Source organism: Ascaphus truei, chromosome 2 (assembly GCF_040206685.1).
Source record: "Ascaphus truei isolate aAscTru1 chromosome 2, aAscTru1.hap1, whole genome shotgun sequence".
Classification (NCBI taxonomy): domain Eukaryota; kingdom Metazoa; phylum Chordata; class Amphibia; order Anura; family Ascaphidae; genus Ascaphus; species Ascaphus truei.
This window is the reverse complement of record NC_134484.1, coordinates 143,646,128-143,665,628: the sequence shown is the minus strand read 5'-3', so window position 1 is coordinate 143,665,628 and position 19,501 is coordinate 143,646,128. Positions and strand designations below refer to the sequence as shown.

At 46.4% G+C, this 19,501-nt stretch overlaps 1 protein-coding gene across 2 annotated transcripts in view; it reads right to left on the bottom strand.

The window, feature by feature from the left end:
* RALBP1 (ralA binding protein 1) overlaps positions 1-19,501 on the bottom strand; it is a 60,220-nt gene that overhangs the window by 19,992 nt on the left and 20,727 nt on the right. For both annotated transcript variants that reach the window (XM_075585370.1, XM_075585371.1), the window contains exon 3: positions 11,094-11,537. In XM_075585370.1, coding sequence (XP_075441485.1) covers positions 11,094-11,537 — 444 coding nt within the window. The remainder of the gene's footprint in view (positions 1-11,093; positions 11,538-19,501) is intronic.

The following is a 19,501-nucleotide window of genomic DNA, read 5'->3' as shown; positions in this document are numbered from 1 at the left end:
GCACGAGGTAAGAAGAGGACGGATGGGGTAATAAGATCTATTTCAGTGAATGGAAATTTAGTATTAAACAATTTTTTTACAAATCAAACTTTTTTTTTCCTATTGAACATGGAATGCCTGTGATCCGATTTTCCATGAAGTTATCGGGATTCGATAAAATAATTCTACACGGAAGAATTCATGACTGAAGTTTTTCTCTGCAAACGTGAAAACCCCTTCAGAGCTCCCTTCCCCCTATTAGAGAAATTATTACCAGAATACAAAACAGAAGATCACTGTGTGGTACATGCGCACCAGAACTAAAAAATATCTATGTAAAATCAAACTGGAAGAATAGTTTCCCACAGCAGCAGGGGTCTTAGGCCGCGATTATAGTGGCCGCAACGGTGCGTGCATGTGCACGCGCGTCGCAAACTACATGCCTCAATCCTAGGAGGCCGCCCATAGTACGCACGCACACGATGAGGCGCGACGGCGTTTTGGACAGACAAATCAATGCGTCTGTCCAAGCGACGGCCGCGTAACGTGAAGCGGTTCAGCCAGGGGCGAACCGCTCAAGTGACGTCATGAACACGGCTGCGTCATGCGTCCCTATCGCCTCCTGCCAGCAGAGCATGTTTCACGTGCGCCGCGCATGCTAACACTATAATCGCGGCCTAAGTTGGAGAAGAATTCAAGTTACAGGGGACATGAAGGTATACTAACTTATGTCTGTAATATCCTTACTGGTTTCTGCATCAGCAAGTGCTACCCCAAGATTGTGCAAAGATTGTGCAAAGATTCCCAAAAAACCTGCATTTGTGATCTGTCCTTCAGCGCCTCCATGATAAATGTACCTAGTGTGCAATAATATTGTAATATAACTACATGGAAAGGACAACAGGAAACTTGCATTGCAGCTTTAACATGTAGAGTACCTATTTGTGTCTAGACAAAACAGCGCACAACGCTCATGGTGAAGAATGAACAATTTATATTAAAAAGTAATTCAAGGTTCTGCGTACATCAGATAAAGGTAAAACAGGCATGTAACTGTAACTATGACAGTTGTTACCACTCAGGTATCAGGACACAGGAGAAGGCTGCAGCGGATCACCCAATGTCAGGAATCTGCAGTCATATCAGGCTGTGCTTTCATCTGCTGGGCTCTTTAGAAGCGGAGGGTTCCCTTTAGGCTTCCACGTAATCCAGGTAGATAAATCCCAAGCTCCGTTTAGGAGTAACTGGTAGAGGGACAGTCTCACCAATCAGGTTCAGCTCTGCCTCCCACGCCAGCTTCACTTAACCAGCAAAGTGATAGAATACTAAGGGTACTCGTAGATCAATAAAAGTATAATTCCAACTAGTTTCGTAGCAACTATAAAGGCCACTTCATCAGGGAATGATTCTCTACCTCTACCAGTTACTCCTAAACGGAGCTTGGGACTTATCTACCTGGATTACGTGGAAGCCTAAAGGGAACCCTCCGCTTCTAAAGAGCCCAGCAGATGAAAGCACAGCCTGATATGACTGCAGATTCCTGACATTGGGTGATCCGCTGCAGCCTTCTCCTGTGTCCTCATACCTGAGTGGTAACAACTGTCATAGTTACAGTTACATGCCTGTTTTACCTTTATCTGATGTACGCAGAACCTTGAATTACTTTTTAATATAAATTGTTCATTCTTAATTCACCATGAGTGTTGTGCGCTGTTTTGTGTTTTGTTTTGTCTAGATTCAGGGTCTTGGACCACCCTATCACAGCAGCAGATGCTCCTTATTGGTAACCTAGTTACTTATACTCACTTGGGTATTAAGTGGTTAATGCACTTTATTTCAATTCACTCTGTTTATTCATTATAGTTGCGCACTTGTACTGTGTTTTTCTTCTGGACCATAGTAACCTATATGGGCCTATTCACTAAACTTCGATGTCACGGGGGACCAGTACTTTTAACACCTTTACCTTCAAGGAACAATTCACTAGACAGAACAAGATAGTGGAATAAAATTAGGTTTATTCTGGTGAGACCAGCAGACACACAATGATAAACAAAATACAAGAAATACACACTTAACGGGGGGTCTGGGAGGAGTCTATAGCCTCAACTAGGTGCAGGGGGCCTGCTTCGGAAGGCTTACCCTGTACGGTCCACGTCCAGGAACACCACAGTACCCTTTTTGGGAATGGTATCTGGCTATACCCGCTAACCGCAAGCAAGGCAAAAGCTGGAACTTGGCAACAATTTGAGAACTTGTCATCAGCTAAGCTAGGTTTCTCCTGTAACTCCGTGCCGAGTGCTTTGCTATTCGGAGCAAGGCACTTTTGAAAAGCCCGCCAGCACTTCAGCTGACCAAGCTCAGGTTCGTTTGATGATCTAATCGGCCAGTCCAATGACATAGACCTCGCTGTTCTATGTTCAATATGGTGAAGGGACTGGCGACCAATCAGAGAATGGATCGTAGATCTACCAGCCAATCAGAGCTGGGGAATCGTCTGGCTGTACGTGTCAGAGGAGGGGGCATGTCAAGGAGACTAAGGATGCTGGCAAGCAGGAAAATCGAACTGGGCAATGGGAATCGTGCCTAGCAGCAACGGATTCCACTTTCCAGCCCTAAACAACCCACTGGATTGGCTCCACCGATTCTAGGAGAACAAAGAGTCTCTTTGATAAGTCCCAAGCTCCGTTTAGGAGTAACTGGTAGAGGTAGAGAATCATTCCCTGATGAAGTGGCCTTTATAGTTGCTACGAAACTAGTTGGAATTATACTTTTATTGATCTACGAGTACCCTTAGTATTCTATCACTTTGCTGGTTAAGTGAAGCTGGCGTGGGAGGCAGAGCTGAACCTGATTGGTGAGACTGTCCCTCTACCAGTTACTCCTAAACGGAGCTTGGGATTTATCTACCTGGATTACGTGGAAGCCTAAAGGGAACCCTCCGCTTCTAAAGAGCCCAGCAGATGAAAGCACAGCCTGATATGACTGCAGATTCCTGACATTGGGTGATCCGCTGCAGCCTTCCCCTGTGTCCAGATACCTGAGTGGTAACAACTGTCATAGTTACAGTTACATGCCTGTTTTACCTTTATCTGATGTACGCAAAACCTTGAATTACTTTTTAATATAAATTGTTCATTCTTACTTCACCATGAGCGTTGTGCGCTGTTTTGTGTTTTGTTTTGTCTAGATTCAGGGTCTTGGACCACCCTATCACAGCAGCAGACACTCCTTATTGGTAACCTAGTTACTTATACTCACTAGGGTATTAAGTGGTTAATGCACTTTATTTCAATTCACTCTGTTTATTCATTATAGTTGCGCACTTGTACTGTGTTTTTCTTTTGCTACCTATTTGTGTGTCTTCAGACACAATTGTTATGTCCAATATAAAACATTCACAGTCCCAGCAAGCTCAAAACCCAAACCCACTATACAAATGCATCAAAAGGCGTGCTACCGCATTCATGACCTCATGTATACAACAAAAGACAAAAAAAGCCCCAATGCTACGTCGAATCTGACAAATTGTAGGTGTTTTTAAATGTCAATTGGTAACAATTGCTAGGAGGTTTGTGACCCTCCTCCTTGGTTTAAAACTCACCCAGCCCGGGGCGCATGCGCGACGGGGAAGGAGATGGAGGTCTGAACTGAGAGATCCTTAACCCGCCGGCAGTAATTAAATAAATATTGTTTGCAAAACTCAACCTAGCAACAGCCAAATAGCAGCACTAAATTCCCCAACAACCACAGCATAAAAGTACATGGCGACTACAAGAAAAAAGCCAAAGCAGAAGGTAGATGTCCGCACGTACTTTGCGGGGGCTAAAAAGCCTAGGGAGACCGACAGCATGGCGGCATCGGATTCAGACTCCGTGCCGGAGCTAGAAGCAGTGACGGGCGACCCGACAGGCGCTATGAAGCGGGAGATAGCACAGCTCCTGTCTGACCTAAAAACCTTCTTTAGAGGAGAAGTGGAACACTTGCGCAAAGACATGCTAAACATTGGAACCCGCACAAATGACTTGGAGGAAAAAATGGAGGAGTCCACTAGATGCCATAACGAGACAGACTCCAGGGTCACTACCCTTGAAAGAAAAGTGGCTGAATTAGAAGAACGCCATGAAGACAGTGAAAACCGCGACAGGCGGAACAATCTCAGGATTAGGGGGATCCCTGAGGAAATACAAGACCCTGAAGCACTGCTGAACAGATGGATGACATCCATACTGCCGGGAAAGACAGAGGCAGAACTGGTAATGGACCGGTGCCACCGGGCACTGCGGGCCCGTCCACTACCTAACAACCCACCCCGGGATGTAATCTTGCGTTTACATCATTTTACCACGAAAGCAGAGATATGCAAAATCACTAGGGCCACCCCTACGGTGAAATTTGAGGATGTGGAGATGGCCATCTTTCAGGACATTTCCCCGATCACTTTATCCAGACGCCAGGCCCTCCAACCGGTCACCAGAATCTTACGAGATAAAAACATAAGATATCGATGGGCCTTTCCCTTTGCCCTGATCGTGGTACAGCATGGCCGGTCTCATACCCTCAAGAACCTGGCAGATGGTCCGGAGTTTCTAAACAGACTGGACGTACCAAATACACTGCAGCTGGAAGCCCCCGGAGAACGCCTTCAAAGACAACCAGAATGGGAAAGAGTGAGCTCTCCAGCAGGCCAACGCCAGAACAAACCTAGACCCTCAAGACCTGCCTGAGGATTGAATCTCATGCCGGCTTACCAGTCCCAGTTGAACCTGCAGTTTCTGTTCTTTTTACAGTTGAATTAAAAAATAAAATACAGAGACTATCACCCTCACTGAAAGTTGCATGATTAAGGCCAGCCCCTACGCAACCTCCCATCCCCCTCCCGATGATTCGGGTCCAAGCGGTGCAGTCCCTGCAGAAAACGGAGAGAAACCCGAGGAAAAAAAGGAATAAGGGAAAGTACCTACCAAAATGGCCTCTCAGCAAGATCCGCGGGACGAGACGAAGAAGAAGCGCCAAACAAGGATGGCGGACGCAGTTCGAGCGCGAAACCTGGGAGCTCCACTCGGCTCCACCCCTGGGACGCACCTCCTTCTCCGGCTACGCGCAGGCAGTTATGCGCAATGGTCTCGGCGGATGTCAGGGGGCGGTCCTCCACAGCGCTCCGTCGCACGGGAAATGACGTCAGTGGCGGCGCCCACATAGAAAGAAAGAGACCGGCGTCGGAGACGGAGGGGTGGCGGAGGCAGCGGAAAGACCCGCCGGGGGGGGGAGGTGGTGTCTCCTCAGGGGGGTGCGCGCATTCCCCCGCTGGGGAGCAAACGGGAGGGAATAGGAGGGGTTGGGGTATATGCCCCCTATAACATACATCGTAGCCAATAGGATACAGACCCCAGAAGATCAACAGCAGTGGCTCCAGAATTGGGGAGATAGCCTCTAGTTACCATGCATTAAAGTTGAGTTTACGTAGTAGATGTCTATAAGTATAGCTATAATAGGATACTGTTAACACTGCCGGCGGGTGGGGCCAGGTGACTGCCCTTGTCCCCACCTGTTGGCATGTGCCCCTGGGGCTGGACTGGGGCCTTAAGCCACAGCCCAGTCAAAGACCTGGGAATCCGTGAACTGGAGGATATTCAGCAACCATGGACTGTAAAATGGGTGCTTCCAGAGTATAGGCGGCTTTCCCAGGCACTAAACCATAGGTCAGTTAGGGCCACAATGGTTTTCTTTGTCCTTGTCACAAGGCTTTATGTTCCCTGTCATTTCCTTTTGTGTTTTCCCACCCCTTCTCCAGGTTCCCCAAAAGGAGGTTTCAAGTCAACGAGAGACCAGCAACACCACAACTGGCACCCACAGAAAATCCAAGGCACGGGTAGGAACCAAAAACACTGCACCCACAGAGACTCACTACACATAAAAATATGGCCCTGAAGTTCTTATCACAAAATGTTAAAGGTTTCAACTCCCCTCAAAAACGCAAAATCGCCTTCGCAGAATTCAAACGTAGAAAAAACGATATTCTCTTTCTTCAAGAGACGCATTACTGTTCCAACAAAAACCCAACGTATATAGATAAAAATTTCAGGAGGTTCTACCTTGCCTCAGCCAAAGAGAAGAAAAAAGGGGTTGCCATATTACTTCATAACAAAGTTCCGTTTGAGCTAGAAAAAATAAAGCGCGACCCAGGAGGTAGATATTTGATACTAGTGGGCCTGCTACAGCAATGCAGAGTAACACTGGCGTGTGTATATGCCCCGTGTGAAAAGGACCCCCTATTCTTTGAGGAATTTTTTCTTAAACTCCAACGATGGGCAGTGGGCAACATAATATTAGCGGGAGACTTTAATAAGGTACTTGACCAGCGAATAGATAGATCACCGAGACAGGACAAAGCGAGACAAATTGGAGCATCAGCTCTTATAGAGGGACTGAGACGAGGATGTCTTGTAGACATCTGGCGGGAGCAACACCCGGGAGAGCGGACCTATACATTTTATTCACACCCACACGACAGCTATAGCAGACTGGACCACTTCTTTGTATCGAGCAGATTGGTCCCACAAATCACTGACACCCTGATCCATGACATCTCATGGTCGGACCACGCATCAATCGAGCTACGATGCACTCAAATTAGACCGACCAGCCCGGGAGCAAATTGGAAATTAAACGAGTCCCTGATTAAGATCCCCGAATTAGCCAAGACAGTTAAGGACGAGATTAGGCAATTCTTTATCACGAATACAGGCACAGTGGAGTCACACATAACATTGTGGGAGGCTCACAAGGCCACGATGCGAGGAGTGCTGATTAGTATCGCAGCAAGACGGAAAAAACAGAGAGAAACAAAATTGACACAACTATATAAGAGGTTACATGAGCTCTCTATACTACATAGCCGATCAGGTAGAGGGGACATCCTTAAGGAGTTGAAGGATGTAAGGATAGAACTTAACCTCCTCCTCACATCCCAGGCTGAGAGAGACTTGAGTTGGACTAAGAGGCAATTCTTTGAGAAAGCCAACAAGCCGGACACCATGCTAGCTAACAGGATCAGAAATAGGCAACCAAGTTATAATATACAGGCCATTAAAACTAAAACAGGGGAAATGTCCTCCAACCCTAAACGCATAGTGGAAGAATTTAGGCTTTTTTATGAACAGCTTTATAATGGGGAGAAGGTAGCACACAACCCGAAAACAAATAAATTATTACAAACCTTCTTAAAAGAGGCAGCCCTACCAGGGCTGGGCAGACTAGAGAGCGAGGCAATCCAGACTGATTTCACTCTGGAGGAACTGACCGCGGTCATCAAAAATCTAAAACCCTCTAAGGCCCCGGGACCTGACGGGTTTTCCAATTTATACTATAAAAAATTTGTCGGGGTTCTGGCAGCGCCCATGCTTAAGTTATTTAACGGAGTTTTGGCGGGGGAACCCTTCTCGGAGCGGATGCTCCAGGCGTCGATATCTATAATACATAAGAAGGACAAAGATCCTACAAATTGTCAAAGCTACAGGCCGATATCCTTAATCAATTCGGATGTTAAGATATATTCCAAATTACTGGCCAACAGATTGAGCGGGATCCTGCCAAGGCTTATCCACCCAGACCAAGTTGGCTTTATTAGAGATAGACAAGCGGCCGACAACACCAGAAGGATAATAGATATCATTAACTATATTGATGCCAACAAGGTCCGAGGTTTAGTACTAAGTTTAGATGCGGAGAAGGCCTTTGACAGGATTGACTGGCCATACATGGAGTCCACGCTTGGAGCATTTGGATTCGGAGGTAAAATTCTTGGGGCAATAAAAGCATTGTATACAACTCCGACGGCCAGGGTGATCCACCAGGGTTTTCCATCGGAGTTGTTTAAAATCAAAAGTGGGACCAGACAGGGCTGCCCGCTCTCGCCCCTGTTGTTCGCCCTATGCGTGGAACCACTAGCGGCACACATTCGTCGCAGTCCCGATATTGCGGGAATTCAAATTCACTCTCAAGAGCATAAAATCGCTCTATATGCAGATGACATTATACTGTCTCTGACAAAACCGCTTACCTCGCTGCCCAATCTATTTGCCCTAATGGAAAATTTTTGTAGAATATCCGGTTTTAAAATAAACCAATCTAAATCAGAGGCACTAAGCCTAAATATCCCAAAGGAAGTAGAGAAATTATTGGAAATTAATTTCCAGTTTAAATGGCAGTCCAAAGCTATAAAATATCTAGGGATCTATCTCACCAAACGCAGCTCCAGTCTCTATCAAGAGAACTACCCGAGATTACTAAGAGCCCTCACAAAGGAGCTAAAGGACTGGTCCACATATGGAATATCATGGATTGGCAGAATCTATTGTGTGAAAATGAACCTCCTCCCTAGGATACTATACCTGTTCCAAACTCTTCCGATACCCGTAGTGCGATCAGACATTAAAGAACTGCAAAATTCAGTTACAAGATTTATTTGGAAAAACAAAACACCGCGGGTAAAAATGTCAATTATGCAAAGACCTAGGGAAACTGGAGGCTTGGCGGTACCGAACTTGATGGCGTACTATAAAGCGGCACAATTATGCCAAATTACGCAGTGGCACGGGGATCTGGAGCAAAGGCGGTGGGTAGCACTGGAGAGGGAGGTGTGTGCCCCGCTAGAGCTTAGAGACCTAATCTGGTATCCTAAATCTAGATTAAAAGACATTAGAGCTCCGCTGACCTCGATGCTTAACTCACTCTCTGTCTGGGATATGGCTAAAAATAACCACGCATTAACCTCAAAACATACCCTGATGACTCCCCTATATGGAAATCCAGACTTTGCTCCAGGGCTGATTGATAAGAACTTCACACGATGGCAGAGACTGGGGTTGCGAAGACTAAAAGACCTGGAGGGGCGCGACACGATTAAATCATTCGATCTAATTCAGTCGGAAACGGATATACCCAACACAGAATTTCTTAGATACCTCCAGGTCAGGGCATTCTATACTAAACACCCGAAAAGGCCGCCGCTAACCAACTTCGAGAAGCTCTGTGATCGGGGAACCGATACACGGGGACTCATATCTGCTCTTTACAGAGAGGTGGTGAGAGCAGACATTGACAGCTCACACAAAACCAAGTTCATGACGCACTGGGAGAACGACCTGACGGGACCATTAGAAGAGGACGACTGGACGGCAATCTTTAAGGCTGCGGCCAGTAGCTCGATTTGTACGACATTGAAGGAGAACTCATATAAGGTATTACTAAGGTGGTATCTCACCCCAGTTAGATTGGCAAAATTTATCGCGGGAGCTTCCCCGCTCTGTCCCAGACAGTGCGGGGAACAGGGAGATCTGGTACACATGCTGTGGTCCTGTCCACGACTCATACCTATCTGGACACAAATTAGAGATTGGCTACAGAGGATATTTCTAGGCCTCAAAATTCAACTAGACCCATGGGTGTTCCTCTTAGGTAAGCCCACTAATGAAGTCTCCAAATCAGGCAACAAACTAATTGCACATTTTGCCACAGCGATGAGGTGCGAGACCGCAGCACTGTGGAATCAGAATGCAATTCCATCAATAGATAAAATTCGGAACAGAATTTGGTTTGCTTGCCAGATGGAAAAGTTGACAAGTCTGGTTAACGACACTGGCTCAAATTTTCAAAAAGTCTGGTCGCTTTGGTTGGCACAGACAGATATCCCGGGGATGAGCAATGCTGCCGTCTGGCTTTAATAGGAAAAAATGGGTTCTCCTTCAAGGACGGACTAAAAACATAGGAGATAGGACCTCAAAACTAGGCCTAAAAGTACAAGTTAAAGCCATCTACACGCCCCCTCCCCCCTAACGAAAAGTCAGGTGCAACGGAACCATAGTCAGATTGGATCCCACAGCGCCAAGGCGAGCCCAGCAAAGAACAAGGATAAAGTTTCCTCCTCTGCATCCCCTCCCCCCCCCCCCCTCCCGGTCCTTCCCCCTCCCCACTATCCCAACCCTGTCTTGTCTACCCCTCCCACGTCTGTCTAGTTGTTGTTTGTCCAACAAAGTATTCAATGGTATTAATGTGATAATTGTATGTAATACCCTTGAAAAACCAATAAAAGAAAGTTAAAAAAAAAAAAAAAAAACTCACCCAGCCCACTTTTAAACAGCAGGTCCTGTCATACACTTGTGAATGACCAGTCTATTGAAACATATCTTCCTCCATTAGAGTTAAGAAAGGGTTTACCGTGATGTGGTTGCAGGCGTAGGGTGGTTTGCTTTGGCCAAAGAATTTAACTACATGACCCTTACTTATTAGAAGGAAAACAGGTAGTATTTAGCTATATTATTTGTCAGATTAGATATAGCATTGAGGCTTTTTTGCATTTTGCAATATAAAACATTATTTGGGTGTCTGCTCTAAGGGTCAAGTAGGGTTACTATACGCAGTGCTCCTTTGGAAAATGCCCTGAATATGCATCCTGGGTACTGAAGCAGTAATGAATGTATGCAGTTCTCATTACATGTAAAAAAGCCTGAGGGTTTCCTGCAGTGGGGAAACAAGGACCGACCCCACCACTGCTGCTCTCCTTACCCTCAAATGAGCAGAGAACTCCACAGTGTGAGCATAGCAGTAACGTCTGCTGATGGTCAACTGAAGCATCCAGTTCTGGTAAACAAGTATGATAATACCGAACAAGCTCTTATCCCTGAGGGGGAGGCTCCAGCATGATGGGGAGAGAACATGGGATGTGAAAGGGCAGGTGAGAAGTACTATGGGGAGGGGAAAAAAACAGAAATGAGAGAAACTTAAATTAAAGGGGTACCGGGAGTCTAAAAAGGAAGACGGTGGAATGGGTTTTGAAGGTTGAGTAGTGGCTTCAGCTGAGTTCCAGTTAAAATTTGTATTTGGTGCTCTTCACAATCAATGTAATTGACCAAGGTATGCAAAACTTACATTAGGTGCAAGCTTTTAATACACACAAAGTAGATAATTTTAACACCATAAACCAACATGGAAGCACGTTTATCAACCAATGACTTGTCCCTTCCCCCTGATCTCTTTTTTAACCTTTTTTCTGTTCAACAACTGAAACAGACCTTTCTCTGCAAAGTCCTCTGACCAGTGCCGAATAATGTTACCTGACACTCTGTAGATGCCTTCACATTTCATTCCATGGTGCTCTATGAAGTCAATGCATTCCCGGAATACTGACGGCAGTCTGATTCCATCACCCATCATGGTCCTTTCTGCTGCTTCGACCAATGGGATGCCAAACACCGGCCTCAGGCTTGGTACGTCAACTGTTGGAGGCTCAGGCTCAGGAGTAGGTTTCTTCTTTTTCTTTTTCTCCTTCCACTGTTTGACAACATCGGCAGCTGTCAAGTCCTTAGACTTCTTCTCTTTGTGCTTGTCTTCCTTGTGCTTCTCTTCTTTGGGTTTCTCCTTTATTTTGAAATCCTTTTCCTTCTTCTTGGAAAAACTGGGTTTCTTGAACACATGGATTCCCTTGGACCTTTTCATTTTGGACGGGCTTTCTGCTTCGTCGCCAGAACTGTCCTCTTGGAAGGCAGCATAGCCTTCCGCTGTCAGGGGGAGACCAAATTGAAAGTCAAATAAAAGTGTACGTACAGAAGAGATATAGAGATATATTATAAAGCTTCAGTAACATGTACTGCCCCATATTTAGATAAGTAACCAACTGGGCATTATTATTAGAGCACCTCAACTCCACAGAAAGAAAGTAGGTGGCACAGCTTGCTTTAAAAAAAAAAAAAAAAAGAAAACACACGTTTTTCAAATATGACATTTTACAGAAGTTAATGCCAAAGATAAAAAATAAATCCTCCTTTACATTACTTTGGCTCTGACTGCACCTATAAATAACCGGTAATTTAGTCCATCAAAATGCATCACTATCTGCGAAAATATCTAGATTTTTCCAGAAAAACAACCCTGCACTATATTTACTATAAAAACAAAATATTTGCTACTTGCGTCACTATATATTTTGTAGATGGAACAGGCAAATTCAATCAACTGATGGGAAAATAAAGTGGTCTTCTGCATGAGGTTTCAAGATAACAGACCTCATTCTCAAAAATGCGCATTTGCCGGAGGAGGCGGGGAGGTTCTATAACTGGACATTCGCAATCTGATTTGAATGCAAATATATTAAAAAATCTAATGCTTAAAATTCGTTTCTGGAGAAGTATATATAAGGGTGCAGTTTCAGGTATAAACCATTGTGTTCTTGGGTTTGCCTTGGTGTGGGTTACTTGCTGGGTGGCTGCAGGTGTTGTTGCTATTGCAGTACTAAGTTACAGCTATAGGCTCAAATATTTGATTACATAATATTATTTACTTAAAACTAGTAGCATTTAATGTGACTGGACTGAGCCCTGCCTATGTCCACTCCCTGGGCTTGGGCCTAGACTCTGCTCGGCTGTACTGTCTGTCTCTATTATCTTCTATATTATACTAGCTATACCCATCTGGGTAAAAAAGACCCTTGGCTCTCCCTATAATTAGGATTATCTCAATCAGCACAAGTAACAACATCCTTTGTCAACAGACTAGACAATAAACATTGTTGAAGTAAGTGAGACCACTTTATCACCAATAATTTCCTTGGTTGTTATTTTCACTCCACTGGCGATTGGCAATATTCCTATACCTCCCCTTATCCCCTCCTCCAATTTATAAACCAGGTCCTCTTTATGGCGAGTACCCTGGTTTATTGGGACTCCTGCTAGAACTTTGCATACAGAATTTTACTATGCCACTATGACACGGAGTTTTACTCAGCAATATGCATTTAATCCAAAGAACACTAGAAATGTATTGACCCTTGCAGATTTGTTCATTTTACATCTTTTACTTGCATTTTTCAGGTGGTGGCAGTGTATAGATATGATAGCAATTGAGTAAGTGGTTAATATTTACTAATTGAAAGTTCTTTGCGGGGGTGGAAAGGTGAGTTGGCGAGAGTAGCCCTGTGTATTAACCCTGGTTGCATTTCTAAGTCATGTGCTCACTTGTGTGCCGTTCGTGACAGATGGTATACGGATGGGGACAGATTTAGGGAAGATATTGTTCATTTTTTTAGGGACCTTTGCGAAGGTGAAACGTAGGACAACTTGCGAGCTGTATATTAAGCCTTGTCCCGTATGCAGGTCACGTGCTCACAGATGTGCTGTACGTGACACCCACCATAGGTCAGTTAACCTCAGTTAAAGCGTTCTTAAAAGCTACACCAAAACATTAATATGCAAGACATAAGAAGACTTAAGGGAGGGAAGTACAATGCCATAGAGGACTTGAAGAGACCGAAATATCGGCAGGTAGGCCTACATTTACACTTTTCTTCTACGTCCTCTGGGGCAGCCATTACTCATGGGATATAGCAGATCAATAAGAGACTGTTGGGAGGGAGTACTTATTCTCACAGTTGGAACTGCTTGAAGCAACCTTGTTCCAAATTTCGCATCCGTTGATGAATCAACATCCAGACGATAAATGTGTGTAAAGACGACAAGGTTTGCGGCTTTACAAATTTCCTAGGAAGAGGCCTGAGCTTTATGTGCCCATGAAGTTGCAAAGGCCCTAGTAGGATAGGATTTTATCCTGCCATTCTATATGCCTCAAATCTAGCTGCCTTAACCGATCCAAATACGGAGGCAATGGAAGCTGTCTGACCCTTTCTGGGTCAATCAAAAAGGAAATAAGGGGTGAAGAAATGGAGCACTAACCAAGGCAGATATCACAAGGTGACACCGTAAAAAAATATTTATTAAAGTCATGGACATACAAATGCGTGTGTGCATTTCTATGTCCATGAGACTTTAATAAATATTGTTTTTTACGGGGTCACCTTGTGATATCTGCCTTGGTTAGTGCTCTGTTTCTTCACCTCTACACAATGGGAATAAGTGCTTTTGACAAAACAATAGGAAAAGTAGTCCCTGCCCCGAGAGCTTACAATTTAAGTAATCTCATAGGAAGCTTGAGAATCGGTTCAACCAAGGAAGAAGAGAGTTGCTGTAGCACAAGATACAGATCCCAAGGAAGAACAGGGATCCTAAAAGTAGGCCTAATCCTAGACACTGCTTTAATAAATCTAGATCATAGGATCTAAGGCAATCTGCCTATGATAGAAAGCATCTAATGCAGATACTTAAACCCCAAGGCTGCGCTTATAGTACTTGCTACGACAACTGCAACGTTGTGCAGCGCCGTAGCAAGTACATGCAGTCTGTAACGCTATAGGAACAGCGACGGCTGACGTCATGCAGTCGTGTCGCCGTAGCCCTAACTATAAGTGCAGCCTAAGAGTCGCTGGTTTGAAACCCTTATGGAATCACATTTTAAGGAAGTCTAGTACATTAGGGACTTCCAGTGGCAAGGAACCCACCTTTAGCAATTTAAACGACCATAACAATGGCCTCCATATGCGATAGATTCTAGAAGTCACTAGCTTTCTGGAAAGTAAGTGTCAATATCACTTCAAATTACATCCTTTCAAGTTCCACGCCATAATTCTGAGCAATTGACGATTGCTTCCCCAAAGTGGTCAGTAATGCATGAAACGTTAGAAGAACTCACTGCTCCTGTACTGACAAACTCTAAGTCCGCAAACCATGTCTTTATGGGCCAATATGGGGCTATTAGGAGAACCTGAGCGCTGCCTCTTTCAAACTTGTTCATTACCCACTGAAGCAGGGGCAATGGAGGGGGGGGAGAAATGTAACAGATAGAAATCCCAAGTGATCAAGAAAGCATCTCTGGCTATGCCTTTTGAGTCATGTCATCTTGACAGATACATCTGTACTTTCCTGTTGACCGCTGATGCCATGAGATCGACCTGTGGTCAACCCAGTTTCCAAACCAATGAGCTGGCGCTAAACGGCTTTTCCTTTAGGTTGATGATCCAACCATGATCTAACAAGACGTTGTGCACTATGTGCACTATGTGCACATAATCTTCGGCAACTTGCTCTAGCTAGATCAAGAAGAGCTTTGATCGGCCAGTTGTCCAACTATGGGACTAGAAAAATACCTTTTGCCTCAATAATGCTGCAATCGTGGCCATAACCCTTGTGAACGTTCTAGGTGCTGTAGCTAAACCAAAGGACCGTGCTGTAAATGGTAGTGATGGCCGTTTAGACAGAATCTCAGGAAACAACAGTGTAATTCTATTACTGGAATATGGAGAGAAGCATCCTTAAAGAAGTCTATAGCAGCTAGAAAAGCTCCGCTTTCCATTACTGTTATGATTGCTCTCAAGGACTCCATCTTGAAGTGCTGGATGTTGATGAAGGCATTGATTTCTTTTAGATTCAGAATCGCTCTGAATCGTGAGGATTTCTGCACTAGAAACAGGACAGAATTAAACCCTCGCCTGAGAAGGCAGAGCTTGTTGAATTGCCATATTGGCCAACAAATCATGAACCGTCTGCTTTAAGGCAAGGTTCTTCTCTGGATTGTTTGAGAGATGTGATTCCTTGACGCAAAATCATGGCTTTTTCAGGAATACACCTGAGCTATTATCTGCTAAACTGAGGCGTCCATTTGAACCCAGCGATCCCGTAATCAACCCAGTCTGCCCCTAACCTGTGTATTATGGACAGGGGACCAGTCTCCAGCAAAGGTCTTGCTTCTTCACACCCCTTTCCCCCCCCCCCAACCCACCTGTGAAACGAATTGATCAGAGTGACCACAGTTCAAGGTTTGCTGTTATCGCAAATCCAAATTCCAATTATAAGCCCTCTGTAACAGGGACTTAACCCCTTTCTAAATAAGGCTTCAATATAAGCCTGGAATGGTATGAGGAATACAGAAAGGAGCTGGGTAATTGCAGCTAAAGACAATTACATAGTTACATATTAGATGAGGTTGAAAAAAAAGACATGCGTCCATCAAGTTCAACCTATACTAAATGTTGACGACAGATACTTTATCCCCACTTAAAGTATATTGATCCAGAGGAAGGCAAACAAAAAACCCCACTGAACTATAATCCAATTATATCTCAAAAGGGGAAAAATAAATTCCTTCCGGACTCCAATAATTGGCAATCAGATTACTCCCTGGATCAATATCCTTCCATGTTTACTTATTTGGTATATCCCTGTATACCTTTTGTTTCTAAAACAGATGTCCAACCTTTTTTGAACAAATCTATTGTATCTGCCATCTCAGTCTCCATGGGTAATGAATTCCACTTTTTAACTTCCCTTACTGTAAAGAACCCTTTCCTTTTGTTGCTGGTGAAATCTCCTTTTCTCGAACCTTAAGGGGTGACCCAGTGTCCTTTGTACTGCCATTGGGATGAATAGTTATTTTGAAAGCTCCTTGCACTGTCCCCGAATATATTTGTATATAGTTATTATATTCCCTCTTAGATGCCTCTTTTCTAATGTAAATAAATCTAATTTAACTAGCCTCATAAGCCAGATTGTCCATCCCCGTTATTAATTTGGCAGCTCTTCTCTGCACTCTCTTTAGATCCATAATGTATTTTCTAAGTAGTGGTGCCCAAAAATAGCACTCCGTATTCAAGGTGTGGTCTTACTAGTGCTTTGTAAAGGGGCATAATTATGTTTACTTCCCTTCCATCCATTGCCCGTTTAATGCAAGATAAGATCTTGTTTGCCTTTGCAGCTACTGCATGACATTGGGCACTATTGCTAAACCTGCTGCCTACAAGCACTCCTAAATCCTTCTCCATCAAGGATTCGCTTAATTTCTTTAATGTTCTATCAAAACTAAAGCTGTTTCACATTTTAATCTGGTACAGTATGTAACTGTTAAATACTCCTATAATATATATTATCTTTAACTGTGCATACAACGTCTTGAATATAATGTACTGTATAACCATTTCCACTCATTGTAACAATGTATTTGTAACCATGTATTTGTCATTATAACTCTGTGCCCAGGACATACTTCAAAACGAGAGGTAACTCTCAATGTATTACTTCCTGGTAAAACATTTTATAAATAAACTAGCTGATATACCCGGCGTTGTCCGGGATTTAATTTTCCCGCTCCCCCTCGCTTTCCGCTCCCCCCTTCACAGCTGCGTCCCCCCCCCCCCACGTTCACATGTCTGATTTCACCCCCCTTTCACAGCTCCATTCCCCCCCCCTTTCACAGCTGTGATTTCCCCCCCCCTTTCACAGCTGTGATTTCCCCCCCCCCTTTCACAGCTGTGATTTCCCCCCCTTCACATCTCCAATTCCCCCCCCCCCCCGCCTTCATAGCTCGGCGGCGGCGGGACACTGAGGGGAGCGGCCGGGATTCCCCCCCCCCCCTTGACAGATAGATGGCGGCTCCCTGGGTGGGCAGGAGGGTTGTAATCCCCCCCCCTCCTTCAGAGCTTAGCAGCGGTGGGTCACCTTTGGTTAGCGATTTCCTCCCACCCCCCACTTCAGAGCTCGGCAGCAGTGGCTCACTGGAGAGGGGGAGGGTTGTGATTTCCCCCCCCCCTTCAGAGCTGTCCAGTGGCAGATCACTGGGGGGGCAGGCGGGAGGGTTGTGCGGCGGGGTGGCAAGCGGGAGGGTTGTGCGGCGGGGGGGCAGGCGGGAGGGTTGTGCGGTGGGGGGGCAGGAGGGAGGGTTGTGCGGCGGCTCACTGCTGGTGGGTTAATGACGGGGTGCGGCGGCACGCTGCGGGTATCTCTGCGGTGGCTGACTTTGGGTGCGGTGTGTGACGGGGGGTGGTGGGTGCAGCTGACTTACTGTGGGGCGGGGTGTCTGCTGCGGTGGCGGGCGGGAGCAGGGTCGTCAACAGAAAGCATGGGGCCCAGGACAAATGAAAGGAGCAGGGCGGCCAACCCATAGCGCACCTACCAGGGTAAAATATTTTTTAGCGCACAACTTTAACGTAACTGTTTTCTTATTGTCATACAGAAAAAAAGATTACAATGCAACATGTTTATTTTTATATTTACCACAAAAGACAGGTGACTGAGTGGGTAACAGTGACTTGACAGTGGGTGACGTGACTGAGCGGGTGACTGAGCGGGTGACTGAGCGGGTGACTGAGCGGGTGACTGAGCGGGTGACTGAGCGGGTGACTGAGCGGGTGACGGCTGAAAGGCAGGAGCGGGGGGGGGGTGAAAGGCAGGAGCGGGGGGGGGTGAAAGGCAGGAGCGGTAGGGTATGAAAGGCAGGACCGGGGAGGGGTGAAAGGCAGGAGCGGAAGGGGGGGGTGAAAGGCAGGACCGGGGAGGGGTGAAAGGCAGGACCGGGGGGGGGGGGGGGGGTGAAAGGCAGGACCGGGGAGGGGTGAAAGGCAGGACCGGGGGGGGGGGGGGGGGTGAAAGGCAGGACCGGGGGGGGAGGGGTGAAAGGCAGGACCGGGGGGGTGAAGGGCGGAGGGTGAGGGGAGGTGGGGGGAGAGAGGTGAAATGAAGGGGGGGGGGGGGGGGGAGGGAGGTGAAGGGGGGAGGGAGATGAAGGGGGGGAGGGAGATGAAGGGGGGGAGGGAAGTGACAATGTATCCGGCGTCCGCTTGCTCCCGTCCGTTCCCCCGCTGTCTGTGACGGTCGTCCGCTCCTCCCCCTCCCCCCCCCATCAGCGGAACCTTCCATGTGCTGGTGCACGTGGCGGCCGTTCCCTCCCCCGTCCGGCCGCTCCCTTGCGGATCTGAGGCGGGAGGCAGCGTGTCTGCAATTGTTGTGGCTGCTCACCCTCCCAGCTGTCCACTCCCCCGCTTGGTCTCGTCCGGCCGGTTCCCCGCGGACTGTAGCGGCCGGGGGTATGAGGCAGTGGGAGGCACAGGTGGTGTGAGGTAAGGCGGGAAGGGAGGCCCCGGCGGCAGGGGTGTGAGATCGGGGAGGCACAGGGGTTTGAGGCCCAGGCGGCAGGGGTGTGAGCGGGGAGGGGACCCGCAGGGGTTTGAGGCCCCGGCGGCGGCAGGAGTGAGAGCTGGGAGGGGAGGCTGTAGGCGCAGGGGTGTGAGGCGGCGGTTTAGTTATTTACCTGGACGGGAGGTGGCGGCGGCTGGTGCACATCGTGTGGTAGCCAGTGTTGGAGAGGCACGGTGTGTGCGACACTGTTAGACCACCCCGGCCAATGCGAGGTGTGCGGGGGAGGGCGGGCCAAGGGAGCCACCTCATTGGCCTGAGGCCGAGTGATGGGCCAAAGGTCCAATGTGATTGCCCCTAGACACATGAACATACAATGTTTTAAAAAAATAATATATATATATATATATATATATATATATATATATATATATATATATATATATATATATATATATGCAAATATAGTTGTATGCTCATCTGCATGTCTTAGGCAGGTCTGCAACCCCACCTTTCCCCATTATCACCCAGCATACAGCACTTCCACTGCAGCAAGGGATTCTGGGAAATGACATGCAAATGAGCACACAGTGTCACTTTTTGCCTCAATAACCATTTTTAACATGGTTCCCTATAGGCTTAAGCTTGCTGCATGGTCACAGCCTTGAGCACAGCCAGGGCTAAGGTGCATACCCAGAAAACCACCCACAGACAGCTGTTTCAACCTTGATGGG